The sequence below is a fragment of the Propithecus coquereli genome, unplaced genomic scaffold, assembly GCF_000956105.1.
Source record: "Propithecus coquereli isolate 6110/MARCELLA unplaced genomic scaffold, Pcoq_1.0 Scaffold45, whole genome shotgun sequence".
Taxonomy (NCBI): domain Eukaryota; kingdom Metazoa; phylum Chordata; class Mammalia; order Primates; family Indriidae; genus Propithecus; species Propithecus coquereli.
Genome location: NW_012150285.1, coordinates 4,252,228 through 4,278,075, shown reverse-complemented (window position 1 = coordinate 4,278,075; position 25,848 = coordinate 4,252,228). Strand labels below are relative to the sequence as shown.

The 25,848-nt window shown below is 35.4% G+C and overlaps 1 protein-coding gene across 1 annotated transcript in view; it reads right to left on the bottom strand.

The window, feature by feature from the left end:
• Window positions 1-25,848, bottom strand: part of EPC1 (enhancer of polycomb homolog 1 (Drosophila)) — a 70,510-nt gene that overhangs the window by 25,826 nt on the left and 18,836 nt on the right. The window contains exon 2 of the mRNA XM_012654842.1: window positions 10,685-10,844. Coding sequence (XP_012510296.1) covers window positions 10,685-10,844 — 160 coding nt within the window. The remainder of the gene's footprint in view (window positions 1-10,684; window positions 10,845-25,848) is intronic.

Genomic DNA, 25,848 nt, shown 5'->3' with positions numbered 1-25,848 from the left:
TCTCGTCTGGAGGAATCCCAAAAATATTTGTAGAAGTGAATGTATTATTTTACTGTTTTATTTTCCATTTTGACCTGTATCACTTGTATAACATTCCTAATCAAAGTAAGTAAATATTCAGACTCTATAAAAATCTCTTTAAAACTGACTCTACAAAAAAATGCTAACACCTCTGTACCAATGTTACTCACAATCATAGGCCCTCCAATGATTTTCCATGATCTCATTTTGTCATTACTACGTAAACAGGCTTTTGGAGATCTTGAAGTTGATTAAATCTCTGCTAGATTAAAAAGATATTTTTATCCCTAACGAAAATAATGCAGATCTGTGTTGTCCACTATGGTAATCACTAGTTATATATAGCAAATTAAATTTATATTAATTAAATAAAATTTCAAATTCAGTTCCTCAAGTTGTATTAGTCACACTTCAAGTGCTACCCAGCTACATGTGGCTTGTGGCTAGTGCTGTACCTGACAGCACAGATTACAGAACACATCCATTATCACAGTAAATTCTATTAAAAGAATGCTGACCCAGCTAATCCAGAAAGCCAAACTGATAGGGACCAAGGCAGCAATGCTGTGCCTTAAGGTTCTATTTTATGAATCTCATTTATACATTATACTCTGGCATCCTCTATTATATTAAAATGTATTTTTTTTAGATCAAATCACAATCACAAAGCTTAATTATTCATGAAAACTAAACAAGTTTTCCTAGTATCACCTTACTTTCCATCAAAATACACTTGACATGCTTCTAGTAATACATTCTATCGCCAGTGACACATCACAGCCAGCATATCAGGGAACTGAATGAAGATTGCAAAGGAAGATTCCTACCCTATGAATCAGAGACTCAGTGTCTTTCCCACTGAAGTTAACAAGGATCTGAGAGTCAGAGTGTTCTTGCCTCTGTAAGAGGCTTTTCTTCTAGTCAGTGAGAATTCACCTAAAACTTAAATATGAGAAGAACCAAATCTTGTTCAGATATAGAGTACTAAAACCCTAAAGAAAAGCTAGCATGTAAAAATCTACTTAAGGATATCATTTTACCAAAAAAAACCATAGCCAAGGACCTTAATGTGTGATTTAGCTTTAGCTGAACCTGCAGCTTCCAACTGACAGCTCACCCCAAGCTGATAAAGATGTAACATATTCATCATGGTCCTAGAAATAGGAATATCTTCATATTTTCTGGGTCATGTTATTGAATGTGTTCTAAGTAGGAAACAGGGTCTAAAGAAAAACAGGCAAATGGGTCACCTCTTCTAATTAAGTTCTGTCAATTAAAATGAGATCTAGCTAGCCAATAATTGTTAAATAATGGGAACCACACTATAGAATCTGACTCCTTTTAAAATATTCTGACAAGGAGAAGCCCAGAGATATAATATAGTTAAGCAAAATACAGTATTGTATATGATACACAGATGTAGGAAAAAGTATTACATAAAGTAAGTTTAAGTGAAAAGAACACAACAGCACACATTGATTAGATTATTTTTAATGGAAATACGGGGCAGTTCAAACCGTAGTGCTTAGGAGTGTAGTAATGGAGACGAAATGTTTACAAATGTCTATGTAACAAGTGCCATTTGTGATTCAAACTAAGTGTGCAAGGGTGGATATGTCTGTAACTCCAAATAGCATTTTAAAAATACAGGAAACAAATAGTGAAAGGATATTCGAGTCCAAGAAACAGCAGAAAATGCAGACAAGGAACAGAACATAATCCCTGATTGAAAGGAAGGCACGCCATCCAAGCTTGAGGAGAAATTTCTCAGCCCAGTTTCAACACAAGCACTAACTGAATGAATGATTTGTAATATCTACTTGGAAAGCTCTTGATAATAAATTCTGAGCAGCAGAAAAGACTGTTGAATGGTGGTATTTACTGTGAGGTGGTAGGTACATGATGTCCTTGCCTTAGATCTAAGAAGACAAAGATGTCACTAGTTAGCTAGATCACGAAATCCTTCAACCTCTTGTTTAAAAGCTAGGGCTTAGAGTCACTTCTAGAATGTAGTTAGGGAGAATAAATGGGGAATACCAGATGTGAAAAACTCAAAATCCCAGATATGACATCCTTTGTACATAAAGTTCTGTGGCTGATGCTATAGATTTTATCTGCTAGAAAGCAGTACCAGAAGAATATGCTGTAGGGGGATGTGGAAGCAGGCAAAGAGAAGAAGAAAATGTAACCTTTCAGAGTCAGGGCATAAAGACAGGATACCTGTACTGAGAGGTGATGAAAAAGTAGCTTCTACTTTTTTTTTTAAAGTATCCATTTAAAAAAAACTTTTAGAAGTCCAAACTTATAAACGTTGCAAGATAAAAAACAGTAAAAAGAACACCTGCATACTCTTTACCCAGATTCACCTACTGTTAAAATGCTGTAATTTGCACGTGTGCTTGAGCTGGCGCACGCCCTCATTACGTGCGTGCACACACACTGTATTTTTTCATTTTCTCAACCATCAGAGAGTAAATTACATTCATAATGGCTCTTAACTCCTAAATGTTTCAGTGTACATTTTCTAACATAGTCTTTATGTAAACAGTCATCAACTTCATAAATTTATACTCATACAACAATTTAATCTGTCTATATTCTGATTTTGTCCGCTGATTCAATAATTTATAACATTTCCCCCCATTCAGTACAGGATCACTCCAGGATCAGGTATTACTTCAACTGTTGTTTCTTTAGTCTCCTTTAATCTGGAACATTTCCACCACCTTTGTCTTTTAAGACACTGATATTTTTTGAAGAACACTCTTGCCCTCCCTAGGCCTCTATTACTATTATTATTCTTGTTATTATTAACACATTCCTCACTTTGTATGCCATGATTTTTCCCCATCATGATTAGATTATGGATTCTTGGCTAGAGTGTTGCATAGTTAATTTTTTTAGTCCTTCTCGGAATATCACATCTGGAGGTGCGCAATGTTCATCTGTTCCTCATAAGTGATGATAATGTTGATCACCAGTCAAGATGTTGCCCAATTACTCCACTGTATAACTGTTCTTTTCTCCTTTTTTTGTAAATAATAAGCAATTTGTGGGGAGAGCTTGAAACCATGCAAATATCCTATTCCTTATCAAAATTTCCTCTCATACCGAGCATAAATTGGTGATTCTAGTGTGATCTAATCTTGATTTATGATAACTGCAAAAATGATTTTCCAGCTCTAGCACTCTTCACACATTGTATCCTTCAACTCTTGGCATTCTACTATAAGCATGGTATGGCTCTTTCCCCTACCTATCATCAGTATGAATTTATGAATTCCTACTTTTTCAATGGTTTATAATTTATTATTGTACTTATTTTGTTGCTCAAATTGTCCCAGAATTAACTACCTTGTGGAAACCTATGTGTCTTTGTGACATGCCTCCATCTTTTTCTTGAGTGCTTAATATCTGGTATAACAAGATGTTCCAGGGTCATCTTGTACCTACCCTGCACTGGCCCTTGAATCAGCCATTTCTCTAAGGATTTCTGGATCCATTTAGTGGGGGAATGGATTAGAGAACAGGGACTAAATATGCTTATTGTTACCAAATATTTTTGCTTCTTTGCCCTTTCAGAGGAAATAAATACATACACATCCCCACATACATGCATAAAACAATACTCAAAGATTTCCTCTGATTATTAACAGGACAGCCAAGTGCAAGGAAAAAAGGGGGAGAGAGAATGGTTCTTGTCTGTTCTGGGCAGCACCGTTTTGTTTTAGAAAGGAAAAGTCCTGGCTGTATGATCTAAAAGCCTTATAGTTTACCAATCAAAAGACAAACAACATTACAACCCTTTGGATCAGGAGATATTAAGCAGTGGCACTCACGGTACCCCTACCATCTAGCACTAAAGAGGGTTATGGTTTTAACATAGGTTTTTCCCTACATAGCTCTAAGATAAAAGGAAGAAATTTATGACTTCTTTCCTAAGTCAGCTGAACACAAGAATAGTTGAAGTTGGAATTTTCCAATGAAATGTTAAAAGATAACATGTAATAAATACATTTGGAAAATGCTGGGTAATACCGTAAGACTCTCTGAGCCTCTAAACACAGCAGTAATATGCATTATGACCCTGGGAGTGGGGGGGGGATAGAACATGCCATCATTCCCAAACATATTCGATCACGGCTTTTTCAGGGAATACTAATGATCAAAACTGAGGAAAAGTTCATATAACATTAGGTGCTTTACAAATTAGAAATCAGGGAAGTTGAAATGAACCAGTTCATTTTTTTAATTAAAAAAAAAATCAAAGCAATGTATTCTTTCATAAGCAACTTACTAGACCACTTAGCAGTCAGGATTCTATTTTACCTTTGCAGAAATTAACACTATAATTAGTTTTTCCTCATTTACTGTAGTATATTGAAAGGTGATACCAATTTTTAAAGAATTAACAACATAAATTTTACACATTTTCTTCCAGAAAACAGAAGAGGGAACACTTCCCAACTCATATTATGATGCCATTATTACGGATACTCAAATCAAAGGAGACAGAGCACAAGAAGAGAAGGCTACTGACCAACATCTTTAATGAACTTAGATGCAAAAATCCTCAATAATATTTTAGCAAAATTTCATCCAACAATGTATGAAAAAAATATATACCATAGCCAAGTGGGATATATTCTAGGTATGCAACGCTGGTTCAATGTTTGAAAATCAGTGAGTGTAACCTACCATATTAAAAGGTTAAAGAAGAAAAATCACTTGATATCAGTTGTCACAGAAAAAGCATTTGACCAAATTCAACATCCATTCATGATAAAAACTGAGTACACTAGGACTAGAGGGGAACTTTCTAAATCTCTCAAAAAAGCAACCATGAAAACCTATGGCTAACATACAATACTTAATGGTAAAAGACTAAATTCTTCCCCTCTCGGATTAGGAATAAGGCAAGGATGTTAGCTCTCACCATCCTTCTTCTAACACAGTACTGAAGTTCTAGACACTTTAATAAGTCAAGAAAAAGAAATTAAATGCATAAAGATTAGAAAAGAAAAAATAAAACTATCTCTATTTGTAGACTACAACATGACTGTTTACACAGAAAATCCCTGGCTAGGTACAGTGGCTCACATCTGTAACCCTAGCACTTTGGGAGGCTGAGACAGGAGGATTACTTGAGGCCAGGAGTTCAAGATCAGCCTGAGAAATACAGGGAGACCTTGTCTCTACAAAAAAATAGAAAAATTAGCCGGGTGTAATGGTGTGCACCTATAGTCCTAGTTACTCAGGAGGCTGAGGCAAGAGGATCCCTTGAGCCCAGGAGTTTGATGTTGCAGTCAGCTATCACGATGCCACTGCACTGTAGCCTGGACAACAGAGTGAGGCCCTGTCTCAAAAACCAAAACACCCTAAAAAACAGAAAACCAATTACTTCCTAGAACTAATAAGTAATTTCAGTAAGGCCACAGGATATAAGATCCACACACAATTCAACTGCATACAGACAACGACCAAGTGGAAAGCAAAATAAAAAATGCAATACCATTTCCAGCTGTTCCAAAGAAAATAAAACACGCAGGTACAAATTTAACAAAACATGTACCGGATCTGTATGATGAAAATTATAAAGTGTCAATGAAAGAAATCAAAGGCAACTTAAACACTTAGAGTGTCAAATTGTGTCCATGGCCTAGAAGACTCACACAGTAAAGATGTCAAGTCTCCCTAAATTGATCTATAGGTTTAAGGCCATTACTATCAAAAAATCAGCATATTTCTTTGTAGACACCAACAAGCTTATTCTAAAATTTGTATCGAAAAGGAAAGGCCCTAAAATATCCAAAATAATTTTGAAAAAGAAAGGAGGAGGAATGATTCTCCCTGATGTTAAAGATTACTATATTGCTGCAATACTCAAGACAGTGGTACCATCTTGGGATAAACACAGAAATCAACGGAACAGAACTGAGAATCCAGAAACAGATCCACACAAATATGCCCAATTAATTTTTGACCAAGAAGCAAATGCAATTCGATGGAGGAGAGAGAGCTTTTTCAATAAGGGGCACAGGAGCAACTGGACATCTAGAGGCAAAACAATGAGTGCCGTGACCCAAACCTCACACTTCATACAAAAATTAACTCAAAATGGATCATAGACTTAAATGTAAAACAGTAAAACTTTTAGAATGGAGCACAGAAAAAAATCTTTGAAGCTTAGAACAAGGCAAAGAGTTCTTAGACTTGACACTAAAAGCAGGATCTGTAAGAGGACAACTGAGAAATTGGATCTCGTCCAAATTAAAACCACCTGCTCTGTGAAAGAATATTAAAAAGATTTTTTAAAAAATTACAAAACAGGGAAAAACAGGAAAAATGTTTCTAATCACATATCTGACAAAGACGCTGTGTTAGAATATTATTTATTTACTTTTTATTTCAAAATATTAAGGGGGTACAAATGTTTTTGTTACACGGACACCTTTTATAATGCTTTTAGTGTGTCCATCACCTGAACAGTGTTCACCGTACCCAACAGGTAGTTTTTACCCCTTTCCTCCTCGCACCTCCCTCTTCTTGATTTCCAGTGACCTTTAAACCTTTCTGTGCCTGTGTGTGCCCATGGATTAGCTCTCAATTACTAGAGAGCATATGTGGTGTTTATTTTTCCATTCCTGAGATACTTTACTTAGGATAATGGTCTCTAGTTTCATCCAAGTTGCTGCAAAAGACATTATTTCATTCTTCTTTATGGGTGAGTAGTACTCCATGGCACATGAAGAAGAATGAAACAGGACCCCTATCTCTTGCCATATACAAAAATTAACTCAAGATAGATGAAAGACTTAAGTGTAAGGCATGAAACCATAAAAATTTCAGAAGAAAATGTAGGAAAAACCCTCCCAGACATTGGCCTAGGCAAAGAATTTATGATTAAGACCCCAAAGGCAAATACAGCAACAGTAAAAATAAATAAATGGGACATAATTAAATTAAAAGACTTCTGCACAGCAAAGGATATAATCAACAGAGCAGACAGACAACCTACAGAATGGGAGAAAATATTCACGAACTATGCATCCGATAAAGGGCTAATATCCAGAATCTACAAAGAACTCAAACAAATCAGCAAGAAAAAAACAATCCCATTACAAAGCGGGCAAAACACAGGAACAGAAACTTTTCAAAAGAAGATAGACAAATGGCCAATAAACATACGAAGAAATACTCAACATCACTAATCACCCAGGAAATGTAAATTAAAATCACAGTGAGATGTTACCTTACCCCTGGTCAGAATGGCCATTGTTAAAAAGTCAAAAAACAATAGATGCTGGCATGGATGCTGAGAGACAAGAATGCTTATATACTGTTGGTAGGACTGCAAATGAGTACAATCTCTATGGAAAACGGTATGGAGATTTCTCAAAGAAACCAGCAATCTCACCAGTGGGTATCTACCCAAAGGAAAAGAAATCATTTTATCAAAGAGACATCTGCACTCGGATGTTTATTGCAGCACAATTCACAATTGCAAAGATGTGAAATCAACCTAAGTGCCCATCAATTCACAAGTGAATTAAGAAAATATGATATATAGAGTATATTTTTAAAAAACCCTCAAAACTCAATATTAAAACAACCCATTAGAAAATGGGCAAAATACATGCACAATCATTTCACCAAAAAGGATATGTGATGTCAAATGAACACATGAAAAGACATTTCATATTAGCCACTTAGGAAAACGTGAATTAAAAGCTACACACCTATTAGAATGTCTAAAATGAAAAATAGTGATAACCCCAAATGCTGGAGAAGATATGGAGAAACTGGATCACATATATATAGATGGTGATAATGTAAAATGGTGCATCTACTTAGAGAAATAGTGTAGCGGTTCCTGTCCAAATTAAAAATGGATGACCCAGCAACTACACTAGTATTTATCCCAGAGAAATAAAAACTTATGTTCACACAAAAACTTGTACATGAATGTTCACAGCAGCTCTATTTGTAATAGTCAAAACCTGGAAACTACTCAAATGTGAATGGATAACAAACTGGTATATACAAATCATGGAATACTGCTCAGCAATAAGGAGGAATGAACTATTGATATACGCAACAACTGGATGAACCTCAAGGACATTATGTTGAGTGAAAAAAGCCAACCTTTAGAGGATATATACTGTATGATTCCATTTATATAACATTTGTGAACTAACATAATTATACAGATGGAGAACAGATTAGTGGTTGCCAGGGGATGGCAGGGAGGGGATAAGTATGGCTATAAAACTAACAAGAGGGAGTCTTCTAGTGATGGTAGAGTTGAACATCTTGATTGTGGTGGTGGTTATGTGAGCCTACATATGTGATAAAATTGCACAGAAGCACAAGCACATGTGCATGTATAATGGTGACATCTGAATAAATCTTATTACGGATTGTACCAATTCCAGTTTCTTGGTTTTGATATTGTACTATAGTTGTGCATGAGGTTAACATTGGATGAGGCTGGAGGAATTCTGCAAGAGACTTCTCTGTATGTTTCTTTACAACCTCCTATGGGTCTATGGCAGCTAACACAAATTTAGCTGCACTGTCTTTACTAATATTCCAAAGTATACATCTTTCCAAAGATAAGATACCTCAGATTTGTACTGATTAAAAATTTTCCTCCCAAATAAGCTATAATTCTTCTGCCATTTTATTGCTATTATTTGATTAGAATATCAGCAGAGTCAATTCCTTTTTCAATATAATACCTTTAGACTTTTCTGACCACTAGTTAGCAGTAAAATGTAAATGTAAAATGATTTTTTTTTTTTTTTCCTAAAAGACAGGTCTTGCTCTCACTCAGGCTGGAGTTCAGTGGCAAGATCATAGCTCACTGCAGCCTCAAACTCCTGGGCTCAAGCGATTCTCCTGTATGAGCCTCCCAATAGCTGGGACTATAGGCATGCACCACAATTGGCTAATTTTTCAATTTTTTTGTAGAGATAGGGTCTCACTATGTTGCCTGGGCTGGTCTCAAATTCCTGGCCTCAAGCAATCCTACCTTGGCCTCCAAAGTGCTGGGACTACAGGTATGAACCACTGTGCCCAGTCTATTTTGTGGATTTTAATCATCAATAAGTAGGCCATCTTTAAGACATGCATTGAATTTTTATTGACAGTAATAATACAAATTAATATAATTTCATCTTATTTTACTCAATTTTGCTTTAACCTACAAGCATACACTGGTGGCAGTGGAATAGAATGTGGTTCTGGTTAGCATGCACAGGGAGGATCAGACCTAGAGCTTTCAGATCCTCTAACAGGATCTGAATCACTGACATGATTTTCCAGAGAACAACTTTTTAGGTTCTAATATCTATCAGATTTGTTTACAATGTCTATATTCGTCTCTTAAACATGTGAGTGCATAAGTAAACACATGTCATAGATTAGAAACTAGTTAAAACTGGTTTATCTATGTGCTTACAAGGAAGAATAAAAACAAAATAGGTTTATATTGCCCTAAAACAATTTTAGATGGGCCCTTAGAAAAAATCCTTGATCACAAAGGTCATCAAGACAATGAAAACTGCAAGAACTTACCTTCCTAACCTTTCAACTATTTTTTTTCTTTTTTTGAGACAGAGTCTCACTCTGTTGCCTGGGCTAGAGTGCCATGGCATCAGCCTAGCTCACAGCAACCTCAAACTGCTGGGCTCAAGCAATCCTTTTGCCTCAGTCTCCCAAGTAGCTGGGACTACAGGCATGTACCACCATGTCCGGCTAACTTTTTCTATATATTTTTAGTTGTCCAGATAATTTCTTTCTATTTTTAGTAGAGACGGGGTCCCGCTCTTGCTCAGGCTGGTTTTGAACTCCTGAGCTCAAACGATCCTCCCGCCTTGGCCTCCCAGAGTGCTAGGATTACAGGCATGAGCCACTGCGCCCAGCCCAACTATTTGTTTTTAAACTGTCAACTACTTGGAGATTGGGCACAGGCTCTCAGCTGTTCATCACCAAATATAAAAGCTAACAAAGGATCAGTTATATCCTTACATCACTATTAACTGAAATAAGTTCCCAATTAGAACACTAAATTTTAAAAATTATCATCACTTTACTAGTAGAAACATAGATGGCTCATGGTCCAATTCTGCCGTGCTACCTGTTTTTATCAATAGTTTTACTGGAACACAGCTACATTCATTTGTTTTGTATTCTCCATAGCTGCTTTTGCACTACAACAGCAGAACTGACTAGTTGTGGCAGAGAATGAATGACCTGCAAAGCTTACAGTATTTCCGATCTGACCCTTTACAGAAAAAGTTTGCTGACCCCTCACTTACATCAAGAAGTTCTTGAAAGCTATTAATATTACGAATTCTGAGCAGGAAGAAAACTTTTCTATATCTGAAATATATTATTTATCCTACTTGTCTAAAGCAGCATAAGATTCCATACTGGGATGGAACTAAAAATCTAGAAAGATAAATGCTATTCTTTTTGTCAGGTAGGTGTTCAAACACAATTTTAAAAGTTGAAGATGAGCTCTAAGTAACTCTCAAGCTGATGCTGGTCTATAAAACAGGTAAAGAAAACATTCTTGAACAGATAAAAATCTGTCAAGTTACATAAGAGGATAAATATAGAAAACACAATTATTAAAAGAATAATTACTAATACTTACGCTGTATGTGAATGAGCTGCTTTGGCATCTTAAATTCCCCAGGATATATAGACTCATAGTAAGCAATATTACTTTCTGCCTCTGGGACTGGTATAACCATATTATCCCTCTTCTCTCCATACACTTGCTGTGCTGAAATAGCCCGCTGAAGATGATGTTCCTAAAAAAAGGAAAAATAGGTAAGTTTACGTAGTATTAAAAAGTAGCAAACAGAACGTATAGCCTTACAAAGAGGGTTTTGCTTTTTTTTTTTTTTTGAGACAGTCTCACTGTGTTGCCTGGGCTAGAGTGCCGTGGCGTCATCTTAGCTCACAGCAACCTCAAACTCCTGGGCTCAAGTGATCTTCCTGCCTCGAGTAGCTGGGACTCCCAAGTAGCTGGGACTACAGGCATGCGCCACCATGCCTGGCTAATTTTTTCTATATATTTTTAGTTGTCCAATTAATTTCTTTCTATTTTTAGTAGAGACGGGATCTCGCTCTTGCTCAGGCTGGTTTCGAACTCCTGAGCTCAAATAATCCGCCCGCCTTGGCCTCCCAGAGAGTTAGGATTACAGGTGTGAGCCACTGCTCCCGGCCTTTCTTTTTTTTTTTAAATAGTGGGATTTTAGTAGGTCTTGAAAGCATGCTGTTAATAATAACTAGTGATAAGAACATTTTTTTTTAAGAGACAGGGTCTTGATCTGTCACCCAGGCTGGAGTGGTATGATCATAGCTCACTAGAGAATCCAACTCCTGGGCTCAAGTAATCCTCTTGCCTCAGCCTCCCAAGCAGCTGGGACTACAGGCACGACCCACCACACCCAGCTGATAAAAACATTTTAAGTAGAAATGAGAACATTTTGTTAGAAATACTGAATATTTCCTCAATTAAGGAAAAGTACTACACCAAAATTGAGAGTTATACAAAGAGATTCCAAACAGTTGACTAGAACTATTAAAACTTGCATTTTACAGATGAGGTTTGAAGAAAAAGAGTTAAAACATTTGAGCTTATCATATAAAGAAAGCAGGCTATGGATAAAAAACATTTCATTGACTCAAATCTGCTATTCCTATAGTACTTTGTAAATTTAGAAGGTACTTTCATACAAATCAACTATTAATAATAGGATCTTTTCAAAGAAGGGTAGAGATTATTATCTCCATTTTTAGTTCATGAAACGGACACAGATTCAAACTCTGTCTTTTGTCTTGAGTAATAACCTTTCTTACAAATTTCTAGAACCCTTTTTGAACAGTAGCAGAGTGTGTATGGGAGCAGAAAGCACAATGCTCTGGACTTAGGCTGTTTGGATTAGAACTCAGCTGCAACACCAGAACAGTTTGTGACTTCCGGCAAGAAACATCAGTCTTCTAAATCTGTTTCATCCAGTAGGAGAAAAATAGAATCTACTTTACAGAGTTGGTTGGAGATGTAAGATAAATGTAAATAAAATAGTTAGTATAATGCCTAGCATATAACAGGTGTTCAAAAGAAACTTTGGTTTAGTCACCACCCACGAAGCTTTCACCAGTTTGTGATATCACCAGCTGCCACAAAGTATTGTTCTCACCCAGCCCTACCAACACTGAATTTTGGCATACATTTTATTAAATTCAAACTATTTTATATACATAAAAATACAAGTCCATATGTAGAAAACATTGCAACAGTATAAAATGAAAAGTTCCAGTCCTCACAGGTAGCTCCCATTAATAATGGGCATATTCACATATTTTAATGTGTATACAAATATATGTATTTAAATATATAGGAGCCTACTATACATAATATAGAAGTATACACATTATATATAATATAGTAGCATACACTATACATTGCATAATAGGATGCCATATAAATGTGTATATACATGGTATTCTACCATGCAATATAGAACTTTATCCCTAGCTTTGGTTCACTTGCTATATCCTGGACATCTTTCCATACCAGTACTTCCACTATATTCTTTGCAACAGCTGCATTGTATTGTACTATATAGATGTACCATAATTTATTTAACCAGGCAAAAATTGACAGGAAAAAACCAAATGCCTACCCTCCTTCCCAAATACTGCAAAAACCAATTCTTGTATTATATACAAGATATCTTCGTGGACTTGTGAAAGCATCCGTAGGACAACTACAAAAGGAAGTGCTTGAAGGGCATATATAAGGTTACGACAACGTACATTCGTATCATTCCCTGAAGTAACTACTTCTCAAAATCCCTTTTGAATTTAAAAATATTTACCCATCTTGTTATTTTAGGTTAATTTCTTTACAAATGATGGTTAAGTTTTCCTTCCCTCAAATGTTGTTGTTCTTTGCTCATTTTCAAAACTGCTGCTTTTCTTTTCTCACTGATATTTAAATACTTGGGTTATTTCCTTTTTAATATTAAGAAAATCAGTCCCATGTAATAAATCTTACAAATATTTTTCTGCAGTTTTTTGACTTTTATTAATCTTTTCCTTTATGGTTTTTTTCTTGCTTAATAACAGATATAAATTGCACAGGAACTAGGATGTGTAAGCAAACATTTTGTTTTTTATAACTCAATTTGATCTTTGATTCTAAACCTTCAGGATGCCTAATGGCTCCCGGGAGCTGATAGAAACTAAGTATGTATATGTGCATGGAGGGTGGGAGAAACGGCGTGACTTAATGGCTAACTGTATCTTCTTACACTTTGGTAGAGCTTGCTCTCCCATCTACTGGCCCCGAATGCCCACGGACACAGGGTGCTTTTGTTAGCCTCAGCTTCAAGTAGTTACATATGCTGTTCTACTCTGATACACTCAAATGTCAAGAGAGATATTCTTCGACGTACCTCCAGCACAAACGCACCAAACTCAAGGCACTATATTCATAATGTGCATTTTGTTCCCAGCTCAGAACGCTTAATCTATCATTTCTGTGTGTAGGTGAACATATGAGAGATACGGTTTACCTCTTGGACTCTCTTGCAAATCTGTTCTTACTCCTGGTGATACTTTTGGAACGTACGCTCAAGAATTTGTTGATTTTGTTTCACTAGTTCTGTTATATGACCCCTGGTCTAAATGAGAGGTGGTTGTAGGTGAGAACAGAATATGCCAATGTCTAAGATTATTAATTGGTCAAAAAAATGAATGCTTCACATACTACCCCATCCTCCCACCTCAAGCTCATGAAAAAAAAATTCACCCTTGTCAGGTTTTTACCCTACTTTTTTACAATTTACTTATTTTTACATCTCTAATTTATTTTCTGTGTAAGAGAAGGATCTAACTTTTTTCCCCAAATAGTGAGCTATCTGTCTTAATGTCACGCATTGTATCATCTATTCTCCTTAATCATTAAAAATGTCCGATATTATGTAATACATTCCCCTGGCAACTGGGAGTATTTCCACGCTTTTTTCCTTTCCTGCTCTATTCAACTTTCTCCTATGCCAATATCAAACAGTGTAGCCTCATACATTTTGTTATCTATAAAGCAAATTCTTCCCTCAGATTTCTTCTGGTTATTTAATTTTTTCAGATGAACCATAATAAAGTCCTTTTTTCAGGCGTAAAACAGGACCCCTAAGGTGTTTTGATTTGTATAGACAATATATTATACGTAGCATATTGGTTAAGAACATGGAGTTTCTAATCAAGAATGCCCTGGATTTTGAATGTTGGCTCCACAGTTTACTAGTCCTATGACTTTGGGACTTGGGACAAATTATTTACTATTACTCAGCAACAGTTTTATTATTTGTAAATGCACACCGTATACCTGCCACATGGAATTGTGGTTAAAATGCCTGAGACACACTAATACTTAATACATGGTAGCCAACATATACCTTTCATTTTTAGAGAAGCTGAAGTTTTTCATATGCTTAGTTACTATTTATACCTTCTGTGTGAACAGTGTTCTGTAGAAAAAAACTTCCCTTATGTTTATATCCATTTTTCATAACCATGAAATCAAATTTTTGTTTATCAATATTATAGTGAAAAACTCACTGCTTTAAAAAATCTTGTTTGTGGTTTTATCGTTGTATATTTCACACAATTCATGACTTCCTCATATCTTTAACAGTCAAGAATATGATCCTCACTTTATAATGGCATTTAACGGTCATGATGTGTGCAACCTCTTTCCAGATGGTTCAATTAAAAAACCCAGGACTTACAGAATTAGAAAAAATGCAAAATATTAACTATAGACTTTAGGTTGAAAGTATATTTCCTATAAATTTGAAAATTTTATAATTCAAAAATTATAATTTTATAATTATTTCTATAATTAAATTTTTATAATTAAAAGTTGAATAAAGAAGAATAGAGTATTAAGGGCCAGAGATGTATATAATATAGAGCAAATATGGTTAAGGTCTTCTAAGTCATAAGTAAAAAACAAACTCATTCCTCAACAACTGGGACAACTATTATCTTCTATTATTCATATTTATTTCCTCCCCAAGTACAACAGTGCCCCGCTTACCCACAGGGGTTATGCTCTAAGACCCTCAGTGGACGCCTCAAACTGCAGACAGTACCAAACCCTATATATACTATGTTTTTTTCCCGTACATATATACCTATGATAAAGTTCAACTTTTAAATTAGGCACAGTAAGAGATGAACAACAATAATAAAACAGAACAATTATAATAATATGCTATAATAAAAGTTATGTGAATATGATCTCTTTTTAAAAATATTATACTGAAATCACCCTTTTTCTTTTTGTGATACTGTGAAATGATAAAATACCTACATAATGAGGAGAAGTGGGGTGAATGATGGAGGCATTGTGATGTAGTGTTAGGCTACTACTGAAAACTAATTCAAATCTCATAAATTGTTTATCTCTGGAATTGTCAGTTTAATATTTTTGGACCATGGTTCACCTCAGGTAACTGAAACTACAGAAAGCACAAGCACGTGCAAGGGGGACTACTGCATGCACACGGAGCCTGAGACAAGGAGACCAAACGCAGAAAGCCAGTGTGGCTGGCGCACGGTGAGTGAGGTAGGGGGATGACAAATTCATCTGCACGGTGTCAAGAATCTGCCCTTTTTCTAAGAGCAATAGTGGCTGAAGGATTTTAGAAGATCGGCCTGGTTGCTATGTAGAAAATAAACCATCGTCTATAAAATAGAATTTAAGTAGCCTTTAAATAGTTCAGAATAATATTTAATGACATGGCAAACTATCAATTTATTAAGAGACATCTGAAAATTGTATGTTCAGTAATTTTGTTTATATTTGTTTAAATATTTTTTTAAGAAAGACACAATTGAGCATATCTCTATTTAGAAAAAAAGTCCGAAAGTATATCTATCTTAATCTTCCCTATACTCCTTTATCCTCTTCCTTACTTTATTTTTTCATAGCACTTATCACCTTCCTATATGCCAGATACTTGTTTTGATTACTGTTGTCACTCATCTGTCCCCCTACCCCCAATTTAAGCATCAAGACAGCAGGGATTTTTGTCTATTTTTTTCACTGCTATATCATCACCCTAAAATAGTGCTAAGCACGAAGCATTGTGCTTAAATGAATACGGTATGCATGTACTTATGTACACACACGTGTGCACACGTGCATACATGCACACATATAAAGTTTTAAAACACATACACCAAAAAGTTAACAGATTACCTCTGAGCGATACAATTTTGAAACTCTTTCATACTTTTCCTTATTTTTCATATTTCTAAAATGTACCTGTAATACTTTTTGGCAGAAAAAAATATTTCAAGTACATCTTACCAAATGATTTTCTAAACCAATGGTAATTTCTACTTTTTTTTTGAGACAGAGTCTCACTCTGTTGCCCGGGCTAGAGTGCCGTGGCGTCAGCCTAGCCCACAGCAACCTCAAACTCCCGGGCTCAAGCCAGCCTCCTGCCTCAGCCTCCTGAATAGCTGGGACTACAGGCATGCGCCACCATGCCCGGCTAATTTTTTCTATTTATTTTTAGTTGTCCAGCTAATTTCTTTCTATTTTTAGTAGAGGCGGGGTCTCACTCTTGTTCAGGCTGGTCTTGAACTCCTGACCTCGAGCGATCCTCCCGCCTTGGCCTCCCAGAGTGCTAGGATTACAGGTGTGAGCCACCGCGCCCAGCTGGTAATTTCTAAAAGACAATTTACTTGATTCAGTAAAACTTTTCCCATCTATGTCAGCTTCTTTCAAGAGTAAAACATTCATTTACTTGTAGCTTTCCAGGTAAAGAAAGTATTTTTAAAACCCAAAGCTATATACATCTATTTCCATAAAATAACATTAAATAATAATTGAAAATGAAATTATTTTTGCTTTGAATAGGAAGATGTAAAATGGTGAAGCTAAGTAACAAATGAAATAAATTAGAATATGATGAGTTCTGTATTCAATAGATATTTATTGAATGCCTTGACTAAGTACCTGAGATTATACAAGTCTAAATTACAATTATATAAAAAGTTCAGATATTCCCTGAAGACAATATTTATGAATGAAATTTCAGAATAAACTGGCTTGCAGCATTAAATAGGCTAGCATTCCCAAACTGTGTTCACTGGAATATTAATTTCAAATTATCAATAGGTAGTCTAATAAAGAGTTCAATAACTAAAAAAAAGTATAGAGAAGGCTGGGTTCAAAACTTAGATTTTTTTACTTAAGCACTTCTGAGAGCTTTTAACATGCTAATGTAAATTGTGGTTCTTCATGAGGAAGGATATGACCATTCCAAACCTATGATCACAGAATCGTTTTTTCAGAAATTATCCATTAATAATTCACAGACAACTTTTGGAATACAGTTTAGGAAATGCTGGTATAAAACAAAAACTAGAGATATGGAGCAGAACATCTGGGCTTAAGTGTGTTCATTAATTAACTTAGTCTATATTTACTGAGTGCTGCTATGTACCTGGTACTGGGGATACGGTAAATAAAATAGACGTTTTCTACATAACACTGTAGAGCTTACACTCTAGTGGGGAGGACAGATACTAATAAAATAGTCCTGAAAATAAATTATAAAGTATAATAAGTGCTGTGAAGGAAAAGTACAATGTGTTTTGAAAATATAAAACGCTAAAATCAATCCCAATTTTCCATAAAATAACTGGGACACAAACTCTCAAATCGGTCTCATCTTATAGGAAACAAAGTAAATAAAATAAAATAATTTAAAGAATTCCTTAATATGCAATCTCACAAAAATGGAACTAGATGAACCATAATTTACATTAAGTAACTAAAAAAGCCTCTTACACTGCAAATACACATAACATGTTTTGTATATGCAGCAGTATGAATGATAAAAAGAGCATCAGAAAAGACCGAACAGCGATCTTTCCAAATCGTTCAGAGGCACACTTCCACTCGGTGAACCTTGCTCGCACGGCACTGGGCTCTGAGAGTATTCATTTCTGTTACTTTAGCCTGCTTAGCACAATGGAAGAGCACATGCTAATTTAGAGACCCAAGTACAAGTCTAGCTTCATCATCCGACCCCCCAAGTCCAGCAAGCCATCCTATGTATTTTTATTATTTGTATAACATACATTTTTTTCCTTACCCATTTTCTCCTCTCTTCTCTCCAGCAGGAAATGCTCTTCCTTTTACTCTCCTCTGTTATTTTTGCTTATCCCGTGAAAAATATTACCTTTTTCGGTGGCTTTTTATAGTCTCTGTTCAATGCATGGGTAGTTAACGCAAAAGAGTTAACTACTTCTAAACAGAGCATGTCACTAATATTTAAGAATTCAGAAAATACAATTTTTTTATTAAATAAAAGTGACATTAGTTCTCTGTAGATAAAACCTATCTGAAGGGGTAGGTTTTGCAAATGTGTTGTAAATGTCTGCTCAGCACCTTTGTTCAGACATGGATATCTCTGCTGATGTCACCATTCCTCATACCCCCGACCCACCATGGGAAACTCCTACTTGTTCTTCAAAGTCTAGTTTAAAATTACCTTGCCTCTGCCTCTCCTAGAAGAATTTCTCCCTCATTTTGTGCTCCTGCAGTGCTACATCCATACTTACGACATCGTGCTGTAATTATTTATTTGTTTACATAATGATCTCTCAAATGTGAGCTCTTGTAAGGATAGAGACCATGTCTAATTTACCTTTCCATCTTTTCCTTCAAATAATGTATTCTCTTGTAGTATTTGGGGACAGTAAATCTTTGGAGGATGAGGACTAAATAATATTATCTTTGTAACTTACTCAGCACCTAATATAATATTTTGTCTTACTTTAGGTACTCAATATTTTATAAAATATCACTATATAAAGATGAAAAGGATCAACCTAAATGAAATGCATGAAAAAAATGAAAAAAGATATATTTCTACTTGCTCTATAATAAAGTCTAATAAACAACACCAAACTAAAAAGAGCTATTCAAAGTCATATTATGTGGATTCCTAAAGAAAGATTAAATTATATTCATTTATTTATTAAGTTTTTATTTAAGCAAATAATGACTCTAACACTTAGCCATAACAACAATTAAAACCACATTTAGACCTTTTAGGTTACTGAATTAAAAATGGTTTACTAAAAGCAGTAATAATGTATAAAATTCCTTATGGGTAAGTAAGTGATGACTAATTCTGTAAAAAACTACTTAAGAAGTTTAAATCCCTAATTATTTATATAGGTAGAGCTAGACACCATTGCTACTTGAATAAAAGGCCTGAGGTGAATTATTTTCTCTCTCATTTTCAAATGACATTTCTAAGAACCAAAACATTAACCCTGTTCTAGAACATTGCTCCAGCAAATACCACCTAGTTTTTCTATATCCAAACATCCAACTCTTGCCTGACTCATTATAATAGCCTTCTAATTGGTTCCCTGCTTCCACTTCAGCTATTCTTCATCTCTTAGAGCAATCCTGTTAATATACAAAGAAGATAATGCCATTCTTCTATTCAAATTCTTCCAATTATTTCCCATCTCACTCAGAATACACACCAAAGTCCTTAAAATTGCTTACAAAGTCCTACATGATTTGTCTTCCCTTTCCTTGTTACCTTGCTGGCATCGTTTACTCCTTTTCATCCACTCTGCTCTAGTCATACTAGATTCCTTGCTGTTTGTCAAACTTAGAAGAAATAGCTTGCTTCCTCAACTCCTTCAAGTTTTTGTTCAAAAGTCATCTTCCCAGATAGATCAATACCAGCTCTCCCACTATACACCCACCAGAACGGCTAAAATGGAAAAGGCTAACGACACAAAATGATGGTGAAGATAAAGGGTAACAAGAACTCTCATACACTGTTATTGAAAAATAGACATGGTAGATATTACAAGATCAAACATATACAATCCATATGGCCCAACAATTCCAATTGTAAGTATTTACCCAAGAGAAATGAAAACACAAGCCCACAAAAAGACCGAATAAGAATGTTCAAACAGCTTTATTCATAATGGCCCCAAACTGGAAACCACCCAAATGTCCTCCAACAGGAGGACAGATAAGAGCCACACAGTGGAATCTACTCAGCAGTAAAAAGGAATGAACCTACTTGTACATTCAACAACATGGGTTAACTCTCAGAAACATTACAGTGAGTAAAAATTGCTTTACACAAAAGAATGAACAGGCGAAATTAATCTCTGACAAAAAAAAAAATCGTAACAGTAGTTGCTTCTGGGGAGTAAGGGTAGGGATGGCTTGGGAAAGGGAATGAAAGACTTTTCAGGGATGATGGTAATGTTCTATATCTTGATGGGTGGGGTTGGCTTATGTAAATATATGAATTTGTCAACATTCAGTTAATATATACTATTTGTGAATTTCATTGCATGTCAATTTTACCACAAATGGGAAAAACCAGTAAACAAATAGTAAACTCTAATTGACAATATGCATGCTCAAGTATTTAAGAAAACATGCACTGATGTCTGTAATTTACTTTGAAATGCATTTCAAAAATAAGATGGAGAGATGGACCTTGTGTCAAAAAAAAGTACTATTACCCACAGTGGTTAACAAACAAAAGGGGTTCTTACAGTCTCAAAACTTTGTTGTTTAAATACATTTCTGTTTCCCTCATTTGCTCAAATTTACCTCTGTCTTTATTTACAGTAATTAACACAGTGGTAGACAAAAAGAAATCATATTTCATAATTTCAAATTCTTATTAGGTTAATATTATTTGATACCATAAATTCTTTTCTTTCTGTATTATAAAACATGGCATATAGAAATAAAGTTTCTGATTTCATTAGAATACTCTTCATCAATCAGGAAGGCATATAAAAGGTACAGTACTATTTAACATCACATACTTTGATCAGAAATGTGGACTGGAATTCTAATTCTGTCATTTACTAATTGTGACATGACTTCTCTAAAGTGCTAATTTCCTGCCAGTAAAATCGGGTAATTGCCATTATAAGGATAAAACGAGATAAGGAATGCATATAAACCTCTGTACAGTCCACAGCATACACCTATTAGCTCTTCAAATAATGAAATCAATTTGACCTGTTTCCTTACTGGAAAAGGGCAGAAAATGCCACCTAATTTATAAGGTTGCCTTTAGGATTAAATAAAGTTATATCGATAAAGGCCTGATCCATTCTAAGAGGTAAATTATAACAATGGCCTAAATTATTAATAGAAAGTTTTACTGTAGCTTAATAAATTAAGAATAATTCCAAATTTACTTTGTGTTTTCTTAAAGGATATCCTTTCTCCTACTAATCTTAAAAAAGAAAACATTTAAAATCTCCAATTATTTTTTATTGGCAGACTGTCACTGTTAGCTGTTTTTGTTAACATCTGAAGATAATCAAATCTTGCTGTAGAGCTTCCGGACTTTGTATGACAAATTCAGGCACTACTATAGTGACTATAGTCAGTCACTTCTTCCACTTTTACAAGAGAATGAGATCTTTCTACACACTTTAAAACATAAAATAAAAAAGAAAAAAGTGTATCATAGTCACAAGGAAGCCCTGTTTTTACAGCTTTCCTAATCAAGTTAAATGAATGACAGCAATTCATTTCAAAGATTATATATATCACAAGCGTCATCCCATAATGGATATGAGATAACTCCCTGGAACATTTTAAAAACTCTGACTGCTATGTGAAATAAATATGGTTTCCTCTTTCCCATGGAAACAAGAGAAAATGCATAAGAACTTTAATTTGGGAAGGAGGCGGCGAATGGTTGCAAACCTTGAATAAAAGACCTACAGCAGGCCGGCGCGGTGGCTCACGCCTGTAATCCTACCACTCTGGGAGGCCAAGGCGGGCGGATCGTTTGAGCTCAGGAGTTCGAGACCAGCCTGAGCAAGAGCGAGACCCTGTTTCTACTAAAAATAGAAAGAAATTAGCTGGACAACCAAAAATATACAGAAAAAATTAGCCGGGCATGGTGGCGCATGCCTGTAGTCCCAGCTACTCGGGAGGCTGAGGTAGGAGGATCGCTTGAGCCCAGGAGTTTGAGGTTGCGGTGAGCTAGGCTGATGCCACAGCACTCTACTCAGGGCAATAGAGTGAGACTGTCTCAAAAAAAAAAAAAAAAAACAAAAAACAAACCTACAGCAGTTTCAGGTCTGATCCTAATACATTTAAATCATTATCTCTTTATAGTTGATATTTACAGCCATAAAAGAAGGGAAATTATATCTCTTCTTGCGAATGTCCTTAGGTTCATACAAATATCACACAAATTCCCTTATTTCACAGAGGAAAGAGATGAAATATCTCAAGTAAATAAAGCTTCTGCATAATATTTAAGACACCTTTCCTACAAAAATATTAAATAAACTATGCTAAAAGTTTCTATTATCTCAAGAGTTGCACTAAATTTGGTCAGAATGAAAGGCTGATTCTACTACACCTAAACAAAGTAATCACAATCTCATTTTAAGGAAACAAACTGTGGCAGGCATTACTAGTCAATTTTTTTTTTAACTCTGTAAAGGCAAATTGACCTTCCAGTAATAAATAGTAGCTTGAAGACTGGTATTACAACACACCTGTACTTAATTAGGAATTTATTTCAGTCTGATAATATCAACTACAGTATGTCTTCTATTAATAGTAAGTCTATTTATACTTAAGTGTGACCAAGCTGTGGTCAGAATGCAAAACTCACTTCTCAATAGAGGGAAGAAGGATAGATGAAAGACTTTAGGAACAGATAAAACACGGCCGCCTGAAGTTACACCTCTTATCTGTCTTCATAAAGGTACCCTAAAAACAAGAGTACTATTTACACACTGCCAAAAATGCAAGGAGTTGTAGGATAAAATCCACATTATTTCCACTTCCTCATCTTTCCTCTTTGAATACATAATATTGAAAGGGGTGATAGTTTTTAGTGCTGTTCATCAAATATTTCTGGTACAGTCGCACCTTCTGGCCATTCTGTGGTTGGGTGGAGCTAGGTAACTAATTCTGGCCAAGAGTTTTAAGTCAAAGTGACCTATATTCCTTCTGGACCACAGCTTTTAGCTGCTAGTTAAAGATGTGAACCCTTCAGGGTACTCCCCCCACCTGTCCCCAAGTTTGAGATACTGACTGTTTTATCAGCCTGGTTCCCCAGCTGATCCAGGACGATAATCCAAAATGTGACAAGAACAAGAAAAAAACTTGGTATTATATGACACTAAGATTTTGAGGCTATCAGTTATCACAGCACATCCTAGCTTATCCTAACGAACATAAATTGGTACCCAGAAGCACAATACTACGATAATTAAAAAAAAACAAAACAAAACAATGTACGCCAGTGGTTTGAAAGTCAGGCAGCAAGGAAACTCCTCGGAGGCTAGAAGGATGGCAGTCCATATACAATACAAAACACTGCTAAAAGTCAGTTATGATAACTTGAAGAGCAGATAAAGTATTTAATAAACCTGTAGTTCTTGGGGAAGAGGTTAAATAACTGAACATTTCTCAATGAGTATATGAAAAAATGTTCAATCACACTAACCATGAGGGAAACGCAAATCAAAACCACAATGATGTATCACCTTACCCCAGTCAAAATGGCTATTATCAAACCGATGAAAAATAAATGCTGGTGAGGGTGTGGAGAAAGGGGAACTCTTGTATACTGTTGGTGGGACTATAAACCAGTACAGCCATTATGGAAAACAGTATGCAGGGGTTCCTCAAAAAAATTGAAAACAGATCTACCATATGATCCTGTAATCCCACTACTGGGTATATATCCAAACGAAATGAAATCAGGGTGTTAAAGAAACATCTGCACCCCCACTTTCATTGCAGCACTACTCACAATAACCAAGATATGGAATCAGCCTAAATGCCCACCAACTGATGAGTAAAGAAAATGTGGTGTATATACGCAATGGAGTACTCTTCACCCATAAAAAAGATGAAATTCTGTCATTTGTGAAAACATGGATGAGCGTGGAGGATATTATGTTGAGTGAAATAAGCCAGGCACAGAAAGACAAATAGCACATGATCTCCTATGTGGAAACTCGAAAATAATCTCATAGAAATTGAGAGTAGAACAGTGGTTACCAGAGACTGGAGAGAATATGGGGGTGGGAACGGGAGAGGTTGGTCAACGGGTACAATGTTACAGTCAGACAGGAGTAAATTCTGGTATTCTATTTGCACACTAGGGTGACTACTGCTAACAATGTTGCAGTGTATATTTCAAATAGCTAGAAGAGAGGATTTTGAATGTTCTCACAACAAAGAAATGAATGTTTAAGGTGATGCATCTGCTAATGCTAATTACCATGATTTAATCATCACACAACATAACCACGTATCAAAACATATTATACCCCATAAATATGCATTGCTTAATGATGGGAATACATTCTAAGAAGTGTGTTAGGCAAATTTCATCATTATGCGAATATCATAGACTGTACTTACGCAAACCTAGATGGTATGGCCTATTAAACACCTAGGCTGTATGGCAGTGCCTATTGCTCCTAGGCTACAAACCTGTATGGCATATTACTGTACAGAATACTGTAGGCAACTGTAACACAATGGGAAGTACTTGTGTAACTTAAGACATCTAAGTGTTGAAAAGGTACAGAAAGGCATAGTGTTATAATCTTATAACACAGTCATATACCGTGGTTTGCTGCTGACCAAAATGTTGTTACGCAGCACATGACTAGATATACAACTACTATGTGTCAATTAAAAAAAAAAATTAAAATGCTATGTTGCTAGTTCTGTGTTTGACATTACAAGAAAGAAACAAATTTTAAAACTGACCAGAGTTTGTAAGCAGGAATAAAAGGGAAGAGAGTTCAAAAATTTGGGGCCTTGGAGACTTGGAAGGGACGACGAAGAGTCCTTCTCAATTCAAAGCCATAAATTTAAAAACCAAGAAAGGTTTTGAGCAACAAAGAAGTGTAATCAGCTTTGAGTGTGGCCATCACACTCACTGTTAAAACATCTGAATGGATAAAGAATCTCAGAGCAGAGACCCAATTAAAATTTTGATGCCTTGTAAAAGCTTTCAGTTGAATAAAATGCTCTCAGGAAAAAAAAAAAAAAAAAAAACAAAAAACAAACCTACAGCAGTTTCAGGTCTGATCCTAATACATTTAAATCATTATCTCTTTATAGTTGATATTTACAGCCATAAAAGAAGGGAAATTATATCTCTTCTTGCGAATGTCCTTAGGTTCATACAAATATCACACAAATTCCCTTATTTCACAGAGGAAAGAGATGAAATATCTCAAGTAAATAAAGCTTCTGCATAATATTTAAGACACCTTTCCTACAAAAATATTAAATAAACTATGCTAAAAGTTTCTATTATCTCAAGAGTTGCACTAAATTTGGTCAGAATGAAAGGCTGATTCTACTACACCTAAACAAAGTAATCACAATCTCATTTTAAGGAAACAAACTGTGGCAGGCATTACTAGTCAATTTTTTTTTTAACTCTGTAAAGGCAAATTGACCTTCCAGTAATAAATAGTAGCTTGAAGACTGGTATTACAACACACCTGTACTTAATTAGGAATTTATTTCAGTCTGATAATATCAACTACAGTATGTCTTCTATTAATAGTAAGTCTATTTATACTTAAGTGTGACCAAGCTGTGGTCAGAATGCAAAACTCACTTCTCAATAGAGGGAAGAAGGATAGATGAAAGACTTTAGGAACAGATAAAACACGGCCGCCTGAAGTTACACCTCTTATCTGTCTTCA